Source organism: Coptis chinensis, chromosome 9 (assembly GCF_015680905.1).
Source record: "Coptis chinensis isolate HL-2020 chromosome 9, ASM1568090v1, whole genome shotgun sequence".
In the NCBI taxonomy this organism is placed as follows: Eukaryota; Viridiplantae; Streptophyta; class Magnoliopsida; order Ranunculales; family Ranunculaceae; genus Coptis; species Coptis chinensis.
Genome location: NC_141464.1, coordinates 33,528,207 through 33,547,717, shown reverse-complemented (window position 1 = coordinate 33,547,717; position 19,511 = coordinate 33,528,207). Strand labels below are relative to the sequence as shown.

General features: G+C 35.5%; 3 protein-coding genes across 3 annotated transcripts; all 3 read left to right on the top strand.

Annotated features, from left to right (window-relative positions):
- The first annotated feature begins 7,939 nt into the window (after positions 1–7,939).
- On the top strand, positions 7,940–8,938 carry LOC147475641 (uncharacterized). The gene has a single exon (XM_086585479.1). It carries the CDS (start codon positions 7,940–7,942, stop codon positions 8,936–8,938), a length of 999 nt encoding a protein of 332 aa, XP_086441605.1.
- A 3,059-nt stretch (positions 8,939–11,997) lies between these two features.
- Positions 11,998–13,813, top strand: LOC147475640 (uncharacterized). Its single transcript, XM_086585477.1, has 3 exons — positions 11,998–12,757; positions 12,868–13,376; positions 13,457–13,813. The coding sequence occupies exons 1-3, from the start codon at positions 11,998–12,000 to the stop codon at positions 13,811–13,813; spliced, it is 1,626 nt and encodes a 541-aa protein (XP_086441603.1).
- LOC147475639 (uncharacterized) lies at positions 12,147–15,518 on the top strand. The gene is made up of 5 exons (XM_086583668.1): positions 12,147–13,376; positions 13,457–14,085; positions 14,189–14,473; positions 14,553–14,658; positions 14,750–15,518. Exons 2-5 carry the CDS (start codon positions 14,003–14,005, stop codon positions 15,356–15,358), a joined length of 1,083 nt encoding a protein of 360 aa, XP_086439794.1. The 5' UTR covers positions 12,147–13,376; positions 13,457–14,002; the 3' UTR covers positions 15,359–15,518.
- Positions 15,519–19,511: the final 3,993 nt, after the last annotated feature.

The following is a 19,511-nucleotide window of genomic DNA, read 5'->3' as shown; positions in this document are numbered from 1 at the left end:
CTGCATTTTATTTGAGAGACCGGATGGAGAACAAGTGTTCTCCATCACCATTGACGATGAACCAATGGAAATTACCGTGTTCTTGCTAGCATTTGTTCTTGGACTTGCTATGCCGGTGAGATACAAGACCCATGGTGCTATTGGGTCGATAATATGCATGTCTATACTTATGAGTCTTTGCACGAGGCTTATGGGCAGGCATTTTCCTCAGATTGAGGACCAAGGGGACTATAACGCTGCCCTTTGGTAGCCCGTCCATGAACATAGGAACTGTTATGTTTTGGATTATGCTAAACATTTTAGGGAATGGCGTTTTCTTCGTGAATGACGCCACTTGCAGCGTTTTCCTTGCTTTTAGCCAATGGACGCCCGGTTCTATGACCTTCCCAGACTTTGATGTCTAGTTTAGCACGAGCCCATACCATGAGGCATAAGTACCTTCTTATGCTTGTTCTAATTTCACGTGATTATGCTATGTTTCTTTCCTGTTTTTTGTACACGCTTCACGGATTGGATTAAGGTAGACACGGTCGCGACCCACCAATAGTATTATTCGATCTTTCCGTGCAATGACTTGGCATGGGTGGCGGATACAACCTCACCAGTTGCACCCTACACCCCATCGGACCAAGTGGCACTTAATAGGTTAGCAACCATAGATGATAAATGGCGTGAAGCCCGCAAATTATCATAGCATGGCAGACGGCGAAGGAATCTCACTTCTTTATAGAAGTAGAGGATGACGAAGACGACTAAATAACAACGGGAGTGGAGGTAAGTTTTAGTTCTGTTAGTGTCCGCTATGTCCCAAGCAATTTAATTATGTTAACCCCATAATGGGTGAAACTCTTATAGAGTTAAGTCGGTTTTATTTCCTATATTAGTACGCTTCTAACCTTGTTTTGCAGATGTTTCGAATTTCACGCCAGCTTCAATGGTATTTTTCCTACCCTCTTTATTTACAATGCTTTGAGGACAAAGCATGCTTTTTTTTGGGGGCATAGAAACACGGGTAATTAAGACATCCGCTAGGATATAAATATATAATATGCATTAGCTTTTCTAGTTAAAATTTCAAAAATTTAAAAATATAAATAAATAAGTCATGCTATACACTTAGGAATATTGGTATTGTTTCTTTCTCCATGCTCTTAACAATCTAGAAGTCTCACATAGCTTTTTTGCATCGTAATAATTGTTAGGAACTTAGGTTAATAATGAGGTAATAATCTTTGCATCTATCTATAAATATATTACATGAGTATCTATGATTGTTAGCGAAGTTTCAAAATCTAGGCTAGAGTACTTATTCTACAAATCCTGTGAGAATATAGCCTAAAAGAGTTATATGAGCTAAACATTTGAGAAATGACACAAGGGAGAAGTAAAATCGGATAGAGAAATCACACGTCCACTTGCTTGATCACTAAACCATATCCTAAGTGAGAATTTAGGCGCCCCTTGGATCGATATAGCCGTAAATTCAAACCTATGAATTATTTTCCGCTAGTCGCCACTCGAGCCTTTCATTAGCCCTTCCATAAACCACAATTCCTTTACCCCCGTTACAAAAAAAGAAAAAAAAAAAAAAAAAAAAAAAAAAAAAATATATATATATATATATATATATATATATATATATATATATATATATATATAAATAAATCAACCTACCCAATGAAGATAAGTCCGAGAATAAAATGAGTGAAGAAAGAAGAAGAGAAAAAAATGTGTAAACAAAAATTAGTTAGTTGCTTTAAAAAGAAAGTTAAGTTTCCATCCAAGGAAAAGAAAAAAAAATAAATAAATAAAAATAAAATAAAAACTCCAAAAAATAGAATAAAAGGAGTCAAAAGCCAAAGAAAAAAAAAAAAATATATATATATATATATATATATATATATATATATATATATATATATATATATATATATATATATATATATAAAGGATGGAAACAAATTGTAGAAGCAAAAAGTAAATAACAAGGTTTTCTCTAGTTACATAATATGAAGACTCTATTATCTCGTGACTTGTCCTTTAGAATATCAATTTCCTTCCTTCTTAAACCATCTCCTAATCCCCGTAACACCTAATAAAGACCTCTAGCTCAATTAGGAATAGGTTAGTGTGATAGTAAGTGGCGAGATGTGTTTGATCGACCCGCTTCCTTTGTTGTCATTGAGATTGTAAGGTAAAGTGTGCCCACTGCATTAATCGGAGTAGCTTAAACTTGAGTGGAAAAATCAGAGTGTTGTTTCTTGACTATTATTGTGAGAACCTACTTAAGGACGCTATTCCGAGGTTCTCAAAACAAACCTGCTAAACATTTGATAGTACTACTCATTGTATATATGTTTATTGTAGATGATTGATTATTATGCATATATTAACTTAGGGTTTTGAGTGGTTATTCTTATGTAATTGCTAGAGAGATGTATAGATAGTTGAGCATGAATAAGGAAACAATAGTTTTATTTTCTTAGTCGTTGTAGTATAGATGAAGTTTGTGAGTACCTTCATCGAAAAACTCTCACGAGGGCTATAACTCGTCCACTAGGGAATTCCTAGTGGTTTAAGGCCTTGTTGCATATGGTCAATGCAATCGCGACTCGTGAAACGAGAGTAGTTAGAACTCCATTTTGGTCACTTATTCTAATTTCTCATCTTTGCTTGAGGACAAGCAAAATCTTTGTTTAGGGTGGTTTGATAAGAGCCCAAACTGTAGTTTTAACCCCTTAATAATCATACTGTTAGACCAATTATGTGAATAATAAGTAAGAGTTAATACTGATTACGCTTTTTATGCATTTCAGGCTTCAAAGTCCATTATGTGCGAAAATGTGCCACTTTAGCGAGATAAAGGAGCAAAAGTCGTGAGAACTTCCGAATGCCATATCTTTGGACTCAGACCTCGAATGAGGCCTACCTTATGTCAAAACGACCGGCTCGGAAAGAGCTTTGCAATGGTCCAAGCCTTGACCCAATAAGAGGAGCAGAAGTGGACGAAAAGTCTGTGGAAGCCAACTGCAGCTGAAGAGGCCTTTTGAGTCTGAAAGAATTGGGTTTTGGGCCTGATTCTCTGGCCCAAAACATGGCTCCAAGCCCATGCACGATTTTTGGATCTGAATGTATAAGAACAAAAAAGCTTAACTCAGTGTTAATGGCAGTTAGGTTAGGTAGATAGCTTAGAATAGAAAGTAGCCATTAAAATAGCTTCTAGATCTAGATTTAATTGTTTTATTTTATTAGTTTCAAATCCTTTATTAGATTAAACCTTTGGATCTTGTTCTTCATTTGATTAGATCAATAAAGTAGTGTCCTTTATCAATTTCGTTTTTGTCATTTACAATTTATTAGATCTAAATTCAATTCTTGTTACCATTCAATTCTTAGTTATTAATTAGATTCCATTATTGTTTAATTAAGTAAATTTCAATGCTTTATATTATGTTTAGTTTAAATTTAAATGAAAATGATTGTGAATGATTCAAGGCTAAACCTCCATTAGAGGGGGTTGAGAAGCCTTGATGAAAGCTTGATTCCGTTTAACGTAGAGTCGTCGTAATTTCTATTCCACGCCAGAAATAATTAGTTCACCATGAGAATGGGTTTAATTGTTCACATGCTAGTTATAAATTGGTAGAAATGCCATGTGTAATTAGGGATTAGGAAGAACCGGTTGTTACGTGTAGCAGTTCAATTGGATTACTGACGACTTCGCCGCTAGTGGATTAAGTTGAGTTAAGGTGGAATCAATCCCCTCTAACTCCTTATCATCGAATCAACGTAGCATTCCCTTAGTATTCGATAACCGACTAGTGCATTTTAGGTAGGTAGTTGCATCGTAGTCTAATTCCTTTAAAAAAAACTCTCATTGACTTTAAGTAGAGTATTGAGACTAGAAAACAAGCATACGGAAGGACTAAGAGTGGAACGAATCACTCTACTCCACTATATCGTACTATTGATCGAGAGTGGAAGCTTTGATAATTGTTAGTAAAAGTTTAGTTGTTAGTTTACTTACGTTGTGAATTCATCATTCATTTCGTAGGTAGACTACTCATTTTTATAATTATCAATTGATAAGGAGAATTGTACTGTTGAAGCTTATTCTACACCATCATTGTCTGAACAAGAGAAGTATGTGAACGATCTCCACTTTCCACCCTCGTAAGCGAGGTCGGACATCCATTATCATCACTGTGGTGGTAAAGGGCACATCAGATACTATTGTCCTGTTAGAAAGAGAGATTTTCGTCAACCTTCTACACAGGGGAAACACAAGGCCTATCACACAATCATCAGACCTGAAATAGTTCAAGGTAGAGAAGCAACTTCACCAACAATCTTTCCAAAGATATCAAGGAGTATTTTGATGACCCACAAGGTGAGACCTCCTCTCCAAACATTCGCGATTTGGGTGAGAAAATCTGATCACCTCACTCCAAATTGATAATGCATGATATAAAGTCTTGAGAATCTGACTTTAAAAGACTCACATTACGTCTTAGGGATCTGACATAAAAAGACCTAAAAATTCGGCATCAATGGTAACATCTTCCCTTTTTCTCATTCATTTCATTTACTTAATTTCTATACATTGAGGACAATGCATATGTTAAGTTGGGGGAGGGTGTACTTGAGAAATGAATTTTGAAAATTAGTTTTCACAAACAAAAATATTTTTGTTTCTATATCAGCAGCATGAGAAAAATGAATTTTAATGATGAGTCTGGGATATATATTCTATACTGCTTAGTGTTGAGTTTGATAGATAGTTGATATTATTGATTTCATTACCGCTTAGACTATTTATTATGCTCGGACATAGTTCTTGTTGATAGAATTCTTTATCAAGGCACCACCATAGTACTTGGTCAGTTTTGTGTACTTTTGCTAGAAGAGAGATTTAAACCCCTAGTAAACTGGAAGTAGAGTTTTTAGACTTAGCCTGTGAGCCTTGAGCTTTATACCCATTTTTTGGAGAGTTCTTACGAGAAAAATCCGAGTCTTAGTGACTCAACATCTTTCAGTTCTTTATGTCATTGTAATATAGTCTCATTATTTTGTTGATTTGGTTAATCACGAAGTGACATCAACTGGGGAGATATCCATTAGGTCTTGTAGTCTATTCGAAACAGAGTATCATATTGATAAGTCAAGTAGTAAACCCATTCAGCCTTTATCCCACCTAGTAGGACCATCATGTTAAACCCTTTTGCGCCTTATAATAAGCTATTTTCTTTTATAAAACCCTCTACCCTTTTACCTCAAAGGAGTATAGCCAAAATCTTTATCAGCCATACCCATATGTTTCTGAGAATACGAGGGGCACAAGGAGGAAGAAAGAGCACAAAAGGAAGATTACAAGGAAATATCAGAGAGATACAATGAAGACCATCATTCTGTTCAAAGTGAAAGAAGCTAGTGGAAAACAAGTATATCCAGTATTAATCAAGGATATACCACTGAGTAAAAAAAAAAAAAAAAAAAAAAAAAAAAGTTGAACATAATGGATGGAAAAGCTAAGACAAAGGAAGAATTTTCTCTGCAATACAAAATTTAAAGAAATCTTCCAAAGAAAGAAGCAAAACCCTTAGTGTTTTTCAGAAACAACCTTAGAATCCTTTTTACCTTTCCTTCATAAACCAATACCCAAGCCAAGTTACAACCCATGGCTTATCACTACAAGATGGTAGTGAGAAGTCTAGAATAGGTGAGAGGATGCTAAAGTGAAGGACCCGACACTTCATATGTGATTGACATTATTTCCATGAGACTACTTTTATTCAGAAGTTTGTTTTTCAAAGTAGTATGTGGGATGTTCATATGCATTATTCTTTTCCCCACATACATGAGGTAAAATAGTAGACCATCTTCTGAGAGATTCTTTTATGAGAGTATGACCGGTGAGGATTGAAAGTCGAGATTATCTACCTATGGTAAACTAGGGATTCTGTTTCTTGGATAGGAGAGTATAGGAGATTGACTAAGTACACACATAAGCCTTGATTGAGAATTTTGTCAATTTTTACTATCTCCCATCATAATCTATGAGTCTTTGCAGCAATGTAGTTAGCAATGGATACAGTCTGTTGGAGTAAGCACTAAGTGGGTAAGGAATTTCTCTCTCTGAAAAATACTATCATTCTTGAACATGCTATTGATTGATTTTGTGGGTATATCACCTGAAAACCCTCACGAGACTATAACTTGTCCTTTTCGGGGAACTTAAAGGTTTAAAGCCTTGTTGCATATGGTAAATGCAATCGTGATGCCTGCGAAAATGAGTTAGGATTTTATTTTTGTTATTAGGATGTGATTTTGATCACTTATCTATTTTTTATCTTATTTGCTAAGAGACTAGCAAATGGCTAGTTGGGAGTTGTGATAAGTGCTCAAAAAGTGCTATTTAACCATCGATTATGCCTTTTGTTTAGCCATCTTAGTGGACTAATAATATTTATAAGTTGTGTTTTAAGATTCTACAGGTGAAAAAGAAAGTTTTGTAGAATATTAGAGAAAAAGGGGAAAAATGGAGCAATTCAGAGCATTAAGAATCACATGGGAAGCCCGTGGGCAATCATGGAGAAGGCCAAGGAATTGGAGCTATTAAACATGCGACTTGGACCTATTTTAAGCCTATTTGGAAGCCCAAGGCCAAAGGATTCGTTGCTTGGACCAAAGTCCGCAAAAGAGGATAGAAGAATAAAGCAGAAGAGAGAAAATAGGAGATTAATAATAAAAGATCGGTTTTAACTAGCTAAGTCTTAATAAATTAGTCTTTCTAGTCTTATGTTCTTCAACTCTTCTTCTTCTCGTTCTTTGTGTTCTTCCTTCAATATGGAAGGCTAATCTTCTCCTTCAAGGGAGGAGATGAAGCCAATGCTTAAAGTTTAATGATTCTTCTGGTTCATGATGTTCTTCAATCAGGTTAGTTATTTATATTTTTAGTTATTAGTTCCATTGCCCAGACCAGGGGATGGAAGTATAGATTAAGGTTTTTATTTATTACAATTGAATATCATGCTAGTTTAAGGTTTTATTTATTGTAATTGAATATTTGCTAGTAACATGCTTTTATTTATTACAATTGAATATAATGCAAGAATAAAGTTTTATTTATTGTAATTGAATATTATACTATTATTCTCTACTTTTCTTCTAATTGTGTAGTGTTTTAGAGTAAGGAAAGTATTCCTTGTGTTTGCCTTAGATGGTGATTCATTGAATAGCTGCCCGAGCTCATATAAAAGGAAAGAAGATACTAGTAACATGAACATAGGAACAACCTTAAGTAGAGTTAATTGTTTAACGATGTTTCACCCAAAAAGGCATCGGCACTTGCTCGATTGCCCGATTGTAGTCTACTTGGAGAACAACATGAAGCAAAAAGTTATTGAATCAAAAGCATTGGTGGATTTGAATCTCTTGAATCTATCTCTCTCATATTCTCTCCCTATTTCCAATTCTTAGCTTTAGTATAAGTTTAGTTAGTTTAGTTTAGTTTAGCATTAGAATCTAAAATCTCTACAATTATAGTTTTTAATCCCTCAAACCCCCTTTCCAGTCCTGTCCTTCATATAAACATATACTTAAAAGTGGAACGATATCCTACTCATCCTTTACTCATTGAGGGATAATTAGGTCTTGATACGCTTCTATTTTTTCAACGACCATCATCTATCTACATCATCCATATACACCATCTACATACACAAAAAGAAGCTGGTCAATTACTTATGATAGAAATTTTTTAGATGTTCAGAAAAAAGTTGAAGGAGGGCAATTTATACAATGCAAAGCTACAAGTTTGCAGTATGGGTTTTCCTTCTTTTTCACTGTTGTGTATGCCAGCAATAAAAGTCAAGAAAGGCTAATTTTGTGGGACGAACGGAAAATCTTGAGTGCAAGAATACAAGGCGCATGGTGTGTCATGGGGGACTTCAATAATGTATTGTTTTCACATGAAAGAGTCGAGGACAGAGATGTACATCCCAGGGAAACAATACCTTTTGCAACTTGTTTGAATGTAGCTGGTCTGTTTGATCACACAGCTACACGGTGTTTCTTTACATGGAATAGTGGAGGGGCTAGTATCAGGAAGTGTTCAAAGATAGATAGATGTCTGGTAAATGTTGCTTGGGCATCTATTCCGTTAGCATCAAAGGTGGAATTTTTAAATCAAGGAATATCATACCACTCCCCCTTGATCATGACCTTTGTGAGTAACTTCAGAAAGCATCCGTCGTTTAGATTATGTAATAGCTGGACTCTGCATCAGGATTTTATGCCTTCCTTGAGAGAGTGTTGGGAAATAGAAGATCACAGGAGCCCATCCTTTATGTTAACAAGAAAACTCAAGAATATGAAAGGGGTGTTGAAAGGATGGGCACGACAATGCAGCAATGATGTTCAGAGATTGGTGGTTGATATAAGAGAAGAACTAAGGGTGATTCAAGAACAATTACACATTAACCCCCTGGATCACTCCCTAAGTTTGCATGAATTTGCTACGAGGGAAAAACTCTGTAAATATTTAAAACTAGAGGAAGCTGAACTGCACCATAAGATAAATATAGATTGGTTGTGCTTTGGGGATAGATGTAGTAAGTTCTTCTTCAATGTCCTAAAGGAGAAGAAAACCCGAAACTACATATGGAGTGTAACTGATGCACAAGGAACACAGAGAGAAGGGAAGGACCAAGTGGCAGAAGCTTTCCTGAGCTACTACAGAGAACTATTAGGGGTGGAATCGAGGGAAGAATGTGATGCAAACTTTATGAATAATTTACATGTGAATGAAGTAGACCTGGTCACAAGGAAATCTCTGATAGCTCCGATAACTGAAGAGGAAATCAAAGAAGTATTATTTGCTATGGAGGATAATAAGACACCAAGACCCAATGGCTTTAACGCTTTTTTCTTGAAGTGAAGCTGGGAGATTATTGGGGAGGACTTCATAAAAGCCATCCAACACATTTTTAGGTATAAGCAACTCATGGGAGGTATAAACTCTACCTTTCTTTGCCTAATTCCTAAAATGAAAAATGCCTCACATGTTGCTTCATTTAGACCCATTGCATGCTGTAATATTGGGTATAAATGTGTGTCCAAAGTTCTAACAAATAGAATGAAGAGTTGTATTACTCTTTGATATCATGTTCTTAATCTACTTTTGTACTGGGGAGGTCTATTCAAGACAATATATTACTGGTACATTCAGAAAGCTTATGATTCAGTCTCATGGCAAGCTCTGGAAGCAATTCTGCAGAAGTTTAAGTTCCCATCGATGTTCATAGAATGGTTACTTATGTGCTATACATCCCTATATTTATCAGTATTGGTTAATGGGACACCTGAGGGCTATTTCCAAGGGAAACGAAGGCTCAGGCAAGGGGACCCTGTATCACCGTATCTCTTTATCCTTGTTATGGAAGTTTTGAGTGCTCTTCTGCTACAAGGCTTATAGTCTAAAAGGATCTCAATGCATTCAAAGTGTAAGAAACTAACAATCTCACACCTTTGTTTTGCGGATGATGTGCTTCTCTTTTGGAAAGGAAACATGGAGTCTATCATGGCTATTAAGGACATCTTCAAGTCCTTCTCTAAGGCTACAGTTCTGTATCTGAGTAATGCAAAGACAACACTGCTAACTGGAAGTATGACTGAGGCGGAAGGACAAGAATTAGCCTCAACAATGAACATCTCTCTTGTTACTCCTCTGGTTACTTACCTAGGCTTGCCTCTCACAGCAACAAGACTTGGAGTAAGAGAATGTCTGCCTCTCATTGAAAAGATCACAGGAAGAATTTCAAATTGGAAGAACATAGATTTAAACAGGGAAGAAAGAGTGCAGCGGGTGAATTCTGTTCTTTCATCCTTCCAAACTTATTGGTCTAAGACATTTGTGCTTCCAAAAATAGTACCTGACAAGGTAGCGAAGACATGCAACAGATTTATCTGGGCAGGGCCAAAGATGGGGAAGAAAATGCACCATGCAAGTCATTATACACTCAGATTAGACAAAGAACATGGAGGTCTGGGATTGGTGGATCCTAGGGTATAGAACAAAGCAGCCTACTATGGGTTAGTGCACTACAACAATAATGCCCTACGATAGCAGTTCTATGATAGTATTTTTCCTTAAAGGCTGTGAAAGAGTTTCAGTTATTGCATTTGTCAAATGAACGCAATATTAGGCGTCACGCTTATGAGGAAGTCAGTAAATCAAAAAACAAAATATTTCAGTATAGAAACGTCCTGAATATCAGGGCAAACACAGCGATATTTCCCATAAAAACCCACATTCCTTTTAATGTATTATCATATATTCTCCCGATCCCGCTGCCCCCACTAAAAATATTTTGGTGAAAATTGAGAAACCCGTCCTCTCTTCCCTCCAAAAACCCCAATTTTTTTTGCTTCTGTCCGCCAAACAAAACCCCCATATATATTACTCATGAAAAGTGGAAACTCTTTTTTCTTACACTTTCTTCGCATTATTGACTACTTCCGACAAAAATTTTGAACCTTATCTCTGTTAACAAATTTAAACTCATATACTTGTTTGCTTCAAAGATTTGTGCAATTGGGGCTTCTTTGCTACTAAAAGAACGTTCTTCCCCAATTTTGGTGAGTTTTTTTTTGTTCTAATCTTCCCTTATTTATTTTCTTCCTTCATTAAAGTCGTATTTTTTAATCTTTTTTTTATTGTGTTTGCTTAGGTTTTTGAATATTAGTTCATAACTAAATGTCCTAACTTGTTTGATACATGAGTTGTTCGTGTGTCAAAATCATATTTTTTTGCTTTAAATGCCCTAACTTGTTTCATTGACTTGTAATTTGTTTGTGTAGGATCGATTCAAGAGCCTTGCGAAGCTAGGATTAATTGTTCATGTAACTAAGTAGAAGGTTTGTTGGTAGTCGACGTTTTTGGTAGTTGACAAAGTTCATCTTTTGATTTTTCACACTTGATAAAAGCTGCAGAAGTCGACTTCCCAACCCCAAATAATCGACTTTATTCTCTACATCTTGTGTTGCTCTGTAAATGTGAACTTATTATACCTTTCTATATTTTTAATTCATTTGTTGACCTCTGTTATTTAATGACCACAACACATGTATTGCAAAAATTCCAGACTTGTATTATGCGCTTTGTCAATATCAGTGTGTGTGGTTCACTAGCAGTCGTATGAGTTATTTGTTAGGAAAAACACATCCTCGATATCTGAATGCTATTTGTTAGTTTGATTTAGGCATGGTTGGGTGATTGCAATTGTGTAATATAGGTTCAGTAATAATTAAGGAATCAGCTGATTGAATCTCCATGTTATAAGTTTAATATGTGTGTCAATCTTCTTGGAGTAAGTTATTTACTTGTGTTAATATTACCGTTCTTTAATGATTCATGTCTACATTTAGAACTTTCTATGTGTTAAAGGCACTTAAGTCCTTTATCATCTATATTATTTGTGTACCTGTTTTGCTAGTATTGGATTTATTGATGTGCAAGTAGTTATAATTGTATACTGTGTATGTACTTAGTGTAATTACTTTATTGACAATGTTTATCGTTCACGTACAATGTTTATTTGAAATTTGTGGAATAAGTTACTATGTTACCCATGTGGGAAATGTTTATGAAATTGAGTTTTTCTATTTAAATTAAATTTTCATGACTCATGTCAGGCTCAAGGTTGATAGAAGGTGTTACAATGATGGATAAAGCCTGGGTAGACTTAATCAGGTTTATATTGACACCTTAGTTTGATGTATGTGTATCCCAACTATTAGATAAAACTTCAAACATTTTATTTATTTTTTATTTGTAGAACTTCAACGGAGTATAAAGAAGCTGCTATGAAGTTTGTCAAAATGGCAGCATCTAATCAGTATCCCAAATCAGATTTCATTAGGTGCCCATGTGTAGTGTGTCAAAACCTATTTTGTCATAATAGTTTTCTCATTTATACTCATTTAGTCATACGTGGGATGGACCCACATACAAAACTTGGATTTGGCATGGGGAGGAAATCAGTCCAGCAAAGACTGATAAAGAAGCTACTAATACAGAGACATAGGTTATGTAGAGCTGCGTATGCACATGATAGTAATAGCTCAGAACTTATGGAAGAGACAAAGGAGAATGAGTTCACAGAATTTTTGGAAGATGCAGAGCAGCCTTTATACTCAGGTTGCTCAAAATACACAAAACTATTAGCAGCTGTACTTTTATACAAGCATAAAGTTACATATGGCCTCTCTGATAACAGTTTCAATAGAATTTTGGAGATAATGCATGACATGTTGCCTGAAGGTAATCTTGTTCCTGATTCAAAAAACTCTGTAAAGTCAATGATCAAAGATTTTAAGCTTGAGGTAGAAAGAATTTATGCTTGTGTTAATGATTGTTGTCTATTTAGAGGAGATGCTTTGAAAAATGAGGTGACTTGTCATACATGTGGGTCCTCTAAATGGATGGTAGACGAGCAGACTAATCAAATTAAACACGAAGTCCCCGCGAAGGTGTTGAGGTATTTTCCTATAATCCCAAGGGTTAAAAGGATGTTTGGATTACCTGAACTTGCAAAACAGTTAACATGGCATTACAACAATAAGAGCAGTGACGACAACATGCGCCACCCAGTGGATTATGAAGCATTGGCTAAAATAGACAGTGAATGGCCCTCATTTCCCAATGAACCTCGGAATCTCCGACTCGGCCTTGTTGCAGATGGATTCAATCCTTTTGGTGATCTTAGCTCTAGATATAGTGTTGACCAGTGATACTAGTTATTTTTAACCTTCCTCCATGGTTGTGTATGAAAGAGAAACACTTAATTCTATCATTGCTAATTCTAGGCCCTACACAGCCTGGGAATAGCATATACATTTATCTTCAGCCACTTATAGACGACTTGAAAAAGTTGTGGGACAATGGAGTGGAAGCATTTGATGCATTCACTAAGTCCTACTTCAATTTGAAAGCGGTTTTGATGTGGACAATTAATGATTTTCCAGCTTATGGAAACTTAGCCGGATGCACTGTAAAGGGAAAATATGCTTGTCCATCATGTGGTCTTAATACTTGCTCGCAATGGCTACCCTCGAGTATGAAGACAGTATACATGTGTCATAGGCGCTTTCTCGAACCTAATCACCCGTATATGATGAAAATAAGTTGGTTTGATACGAACCATGAGTTCAAGGAGACGCCTAAACGAATGAATGGTTCTGAAGTTTTGAATGAGGTGGAAAACATTGGTATTGAGTGGGGAAATGAAAAGAAAAAGAAAAAGAAGAGAAAGAGTCAGCCCAAGAACAAAATGTGGAAAAAGAAGTTTGTTTTTTTCGAATTGCCATATTGGAAGGTAACTATATTTATTATGTTTTAATGCATGTAGTTAATTATAATGGAAGTCTTAAATGTTAATTTTGATTTGTTTTTCAGGATCTGATTTTACTACACAATTTTGATGTGATGCACATTGAGAAAAATATGTGTGAAAGCATTATTCACACATTGCTTAAATCTAAAGAGAGATCAAAGGATGGACTTCAATCTCGTATGGATTTGCAACATTTGGGAATAAGGCAGGAGTTGCATCATGTTATTCAAGGGAAGAAAACCTATCTCCCACCAGCGCCCCACACATTATCGAAGGTGGAAAAGCAAACTTTTTGCAATAGGCTATCAGAATTAAAGCTACATGATGGTTATAGCTCAGATATTAGGAGGCGGGTTGCGCTGGATGATTGCAAACTTCTCGGCCTCAAGTCACATGATTGTCACGTGCTGATGCAATAACTTTTACCTCTAGCACTAAGAGGTCTTCTTCCAAAAGGACCAAGGACTGCCATTTTCCGAATATGTGCATTTTTCAATGAATTGTGCCAACATGTTATTAATAGAGAGAAAATGGAAATCCTTGAGAAAGAAGTTGCTGTAACTTTGTGCATGTTGTAGAGATATTTTCCTCCTTCCTTCTTTGACATAATGGTCTACCTGACCATCCATTTGCCAGAAGAAGCTCGCCAATGTGGGCCTGTCCATTTGCGTTGGATGTATGACATTGAAAGGTGATTACATTTTTAAGCATTTTACTAGTATCATTAATTGTTTTGATTATTTGTGTGTTTGTATAATCTTAATAAGGTCTTACTTATGTTTAACTATTCTTAGATACATGAAGTTACTGAAAGGATATGTTAGAAACTCTGCTCGAGTTGAAGGATGCATTGAAAAATGCTATCTCGCAGATGAGGCCATGAAGTTCTGCAGTGAATACATGAAGCAAGCAGCTGAAATGGATAAACAACCAAGCCGAAATGATGATTTTGAGAATGAGTTTGTTCTTGGAGGTCGTCCAATTTCCAAGGCATCGTTCAAAACACTAAGTAATGAGAAGTTTCAAAGTGCTTATCGCTATGTCTTGTTTAATGCATCTGTAGTGAAACCATATATAGAGTAAGTTTGATAAGAATTAATACGCAAATATATATTAGTTTTTTAACGTAATTCTGTTTCTAATTTATTTTTTACACAGAATGCATCTAGACGTGTTGAAGCAATCAGATAAACGTCTCTCCCGAAATGTTGGTTTACTATGGAAGACACATGCTAAAAATTTCTCCACATGGTTAAAAGACAAGGTTAGATAAATCTTTTATGTATGTAATATGTATGTATATTTAAACATATATATATATATAATTTTAACATGTGTTCTTCAATTCTTGATAGATTAACGACGAGATGAGTAACGTCTCAAAAATCGTAAAGGCACTTGCTTTTGGCCCTAGAAATCATGTGTTGTCATACACTGGATGTATCATCAATGGGCAACGTTACCGTGTAAAGGATGACAACAAATCAACACAAGATAGCGGTGTTTCTGTTGAGGCAACAACCATGTGTAGATCTAGTTTGAAGGACACAAATCAAGTAGTCGACGAAGTATCATACTATGGGGTCATAAAGGACATAGTCTTACTTGACTACCTTACTTTTAAGGTTCCTTTGTTTGATTGTGCTTGGGCCAGCGTACCTAATGGTGTCAAATTCGAAGAAGGATTTACCTTGGTTAACCACCACCAAGGACAAAACCAATTTGGAAAAGACTCATTCATTCTAGCACCACAAGCGAAAAAAGTGTTTTATTCTAGGGAAAGTGATTCATCAAACTGGTATGTCGTGTTAATGGCTCCAGTAAGGGGTTATCGTGAAGTGGAGATGTATGATGACAGTGTTGATACGCCTTTAAGACCTCATGATATATTAGGTCTTGATATTGGTATAGATGACGGAGATGGTGGCTATGCAAGAACTGATTGTGACGGAATGTTTGTCTGATTTCCTTTGTTTTTTTTTTTTTTTTTTGTGTAAATCTGTTTTGTAAGGGAATGTTTGTCTAGTGGAATGTTTGTGAGAAGTGATTGTGAGAGAATGTTTGTTTGACTAGTTTTTTGTTTTTTTTTAATCTATTTTGCAAGGCCATATCTGCCTAATTGTTTGGGAATGTTTGCGAGAAGTAAGGGAATGCTTGTCTGATTAGTCTTCTTCTTTTATTAATGTGTTTTATGGAACAACTTATATTATTATTGAGTCTTATATATGACTGACTTCCAATGTTAGTTTTTATAATCATTGGTACTAATGTTATTCTATATGCAGGATCTTGTTATTGTGTCTTTGTTAAACATTCAAGATGTCATCTCATGGTCGGGGAGAGGTAATGCTTATTATCTTCTCCTTTCATATTTGTCTTTCTTGAGTTTACACATTAAATTTTTTTTTTCCTGTATGCTCACATATCCAGAGTTCAAGGAAGGCCGCTAAGAGGGCAGAAAAGCAAAGAAGAGTAATTGAACCTGCACTTAGGAATAACCCCAATACAAGGGTGCGCATATCAGAGAGACGTTCAGACCAATCAGCGTGTGATTCTCAAGATGCACCTTTGCAAAGTTATTCAAGCCTTCCAACAGATGAAAATGGAAAAGATAAGGGAAAAGGAAAACAAAAGACTACTCGTGGGCCTACAAAGTGCAAGTACTTGGAATATCAGAATAACATAGAGGTTGAATTTAATGACAAAAGTCAACCAATTGGTCCAAATTCAAAGAAATTGTCTTCTTATGCTGGTGCTATGGCACGAGAGATGGTCTCCATACTTTATGATGATTGGAGGAAGGTTCTAGGGGAGACAAAAAACTTTATATAGGAATCGATTAAGGTAAACTAAACAATAAAAATTTGTATGAATATGCAGTAATGTGAATCAAGTAAGTTCAACAATTATAACACATGTTTGAGCTTTGCTTTCCAGCAAAAATTTAAGTTGGACGATGGACAAGAGAAAGCTTATACGCTACAAATGGTGGGAAAACTTTGGCGAGCATATAAATCACGACTAAGGGGGAAACTTAGCAAGTCTAAGAGAAAGGATTTGAAGAAACTCAAGCATGGTGGCACTGCACAAGTGGAATGGGATATATTTCAAAAATGAATGTTATCAAAGGACTTCACTATAAGGATAACAATGGAACATTTTTTTTTTAGCATTAGATAAAGTTTTGAACAAGTTCCTTTCAATAAAGTTTTCTTTTTGTTGCAGGAGAGGAGTGGGAAGCTCAAGGTAATGAAGGGGAAACAAGTCCTCCCTTATACAGGCAGTCGCAAGGGATATGCACGCATGGAAGAAGAAATGGTATTCTCTTGGATCACTAGTACGCTGACTATACTGTTTGGCATTTGATTTTGACCTAGAAAAGGCACCTTATAGGAGGATTAATAAACTTTTTAAGATTTGAATTTGTTTGTGTGCTACCAACTAAAGCGATAGACTTGGATACCGTTTAAAAGGTTTATTAACACATTTGTTAATTCTTGAGTTACCTGCTGGGTTTATTTGGACACGTGATATAGGTTTATTTGAACATGTGATGTTTTTAGTATTTAGAAATGAAGTTAAATAATATTCAATGTATGATTTGTTTTGTGGATACTCTATTTGTAGAAAAAAAAAAGAGTTCAGACCCTTCATCTATAACCCGCGTCGATGTTTGGTGTCGTGGCCTTAGTCACCAGACCGTAGAGCGAGAACGTCGAAGTGCTTAAATCAAGAAGCTCCCATTTTTAGAGCGCATACGGAGCGCCTATACAAGTATATTAAAATAGATACATATATGCAAAAAAATATAAAGATAGCTTCCCATTAGTGCCAAATTACCTGTTCAAAGATCATGAGAAGTATTACAATATATGAATTTCACCATAATTTAATACTTGGCGTCTTGGCTACAACATGACATTACAAATATATCACAAAAAGATGTACGTAATTGATTCCAAAAGATTGAGAATAATATAAGTTTACAAAATGAAAACAAAAAGATGTAAGTTCCTATCAATCTTGTCAGTAAGACTTGAACAAAGGGATTACACATTTACACCATGTCATGTGTCCGAATGTCTAATTAGTTCTATCCCTAAAAGATTAGACAAAAGTGTGTGAAGTGTAAATAAATTTTTATTTTACAAAATTCACAAGTCAGCACAATAATGGTAATAAATGAAGTGTTAAATGCTATTCTATTGAATGACGCCAAAGCCAAATGTATTTTTTAGTGTGTGATCTTTATTTCTTTGCATAAGGAAGAAGACAAAGCCAAACAAAAGCTGTGAAGTGTGAAGTGGGGTTGTAAAGTGACAAACTTCACTACTAAAATCGGAATAGAAAGAAGAAGAATAAGTGCACTAGTGCCGTGAGAACTGAAAATCATGCAATAAATAGAAGAAGAAACTTACCTTCTTGATCAAGATGCTGAACTCTTTATCAAGACAAAAAAAGCTTATTCAATAATCAATTTCAACAGTTCAAAGCTTTCCCCTTTCTCCAGAAGTATGATATTTGGTAAAATAGGTAGATGAGAAGATCATATTTTAGTTTTAATCGAGTAGTTGTTGTAGTAATTTGTGAAATCGTCCCCACGATTGCGGCCTCGACCATTTGAAACCGCGTCTTTTTATTAACAGAGCTGGGTTTTTCATTTTCTTAAATGTGGTTTTTAGTTTTTGAAAGCGCCGGATTTGATTTTATAAAAGCGCGGTCTCGAAATATTTAGAGTGCGGTTTATAAATCTTTAGATCGCAGTTTTATAGCGTTTTTCGAAATAAACCGCGAGAGCGCAGATTTTGAGCGGGAGCGAAGGGGGGGTTGCACGGTTTGTGTGACTAAGGTCGTGGCCATACAAAGAAGAGTGGTGAAGCATCCAATGAAGTTGTTGTTGATTGTTTGGTAAACATCGAAGTACGTGCATATTCTTTTGATTTTTTTGAGTTACAAGTTATTATTTAATGACTAATTTCTTATGTGTAAATCAGAAAAAAGTTCAAGAGTTTAAGGCTTCACAACCTCCAAATGTGTCTCCCCTTTCCTATGGAGAAGATGCACTTGCACATGTACATGGACCCGAGCGCTGTGGTCGGTTTAGAGGGGTAGGAGTTGGAGTTACTTCATCTCAGCTAAAGGTTAGGGCACAGAGCAATGCAAAGGTGACTCAACTAGAACAAAAAAATTGAAACAATGATGGAACAAATTCAGCGATTGGGTCACATAATTATCGATCAAAAGTTTGATAGATAAGTTGATAAACCAGGTAAGTTCAAAACTTTCTTCTTTTTGTTGTTAGGGTATGAATTTGAGTGCATTAGAAAGACCTATCAACGAGAACTGCTTCATAAGTGTATTTTAAACCTTAATGTGGCTATTTTGTTTTTGCAGGATCAACAGTCTGGAGGAAACGAGCAAATAATGCAACAAAATGCATTTACCCAAGAGGTTATACTAAATTATTTTTAGGTTCTTTTATTGTTTTTTTTACCTTTGGTAGAGGCTTCTCTTGGTTTGGGAAGCGTATCTCACAATGTATTTACAATCTTATTAGAGCCATGAATCTATAAGAAATGATCAAGTGATGCAAGAAAACTCATATGCTTCACAGGTTAGACTACTTCTTTTATTCCCGTGGCACTGTTATTATTAACTCTAGATGCTTAATTCTATATTTTTTCTTGTATTCCCTTTTATCATGGTCACCTCTTCATATTTGCGGAGGCGTGGTGCTGTAAGAAATAATCAAATGATGCAAGTAGACTTATCTCCTCAATAGGTGATTTTTTATATGGACCTTGCGATATTAGTGGGTTCTTGTTTCTGTGTTGTACATGTTTTTATGAAATGTCATTTTCTAGCATGTAATATTTTTAGATATACTAGCCTAAATATTTCTATGATCAAGTGAAACTTTGCAATTAATATCAACTTATGTTCAGATTAAGGAGGGAGATTTTCTTATGTGATTATGAATTATTATGACGCTTACTTGGTTGGGTTTGTACATACTTTTGTTTAGATCTATAATTGGGTTAGGACTTAGTTTTGACTTTTCTGGTTTCGTAAATTTGAGTGTTTTGTTCATAGGCACAACGTGAAAATAATGTTTGG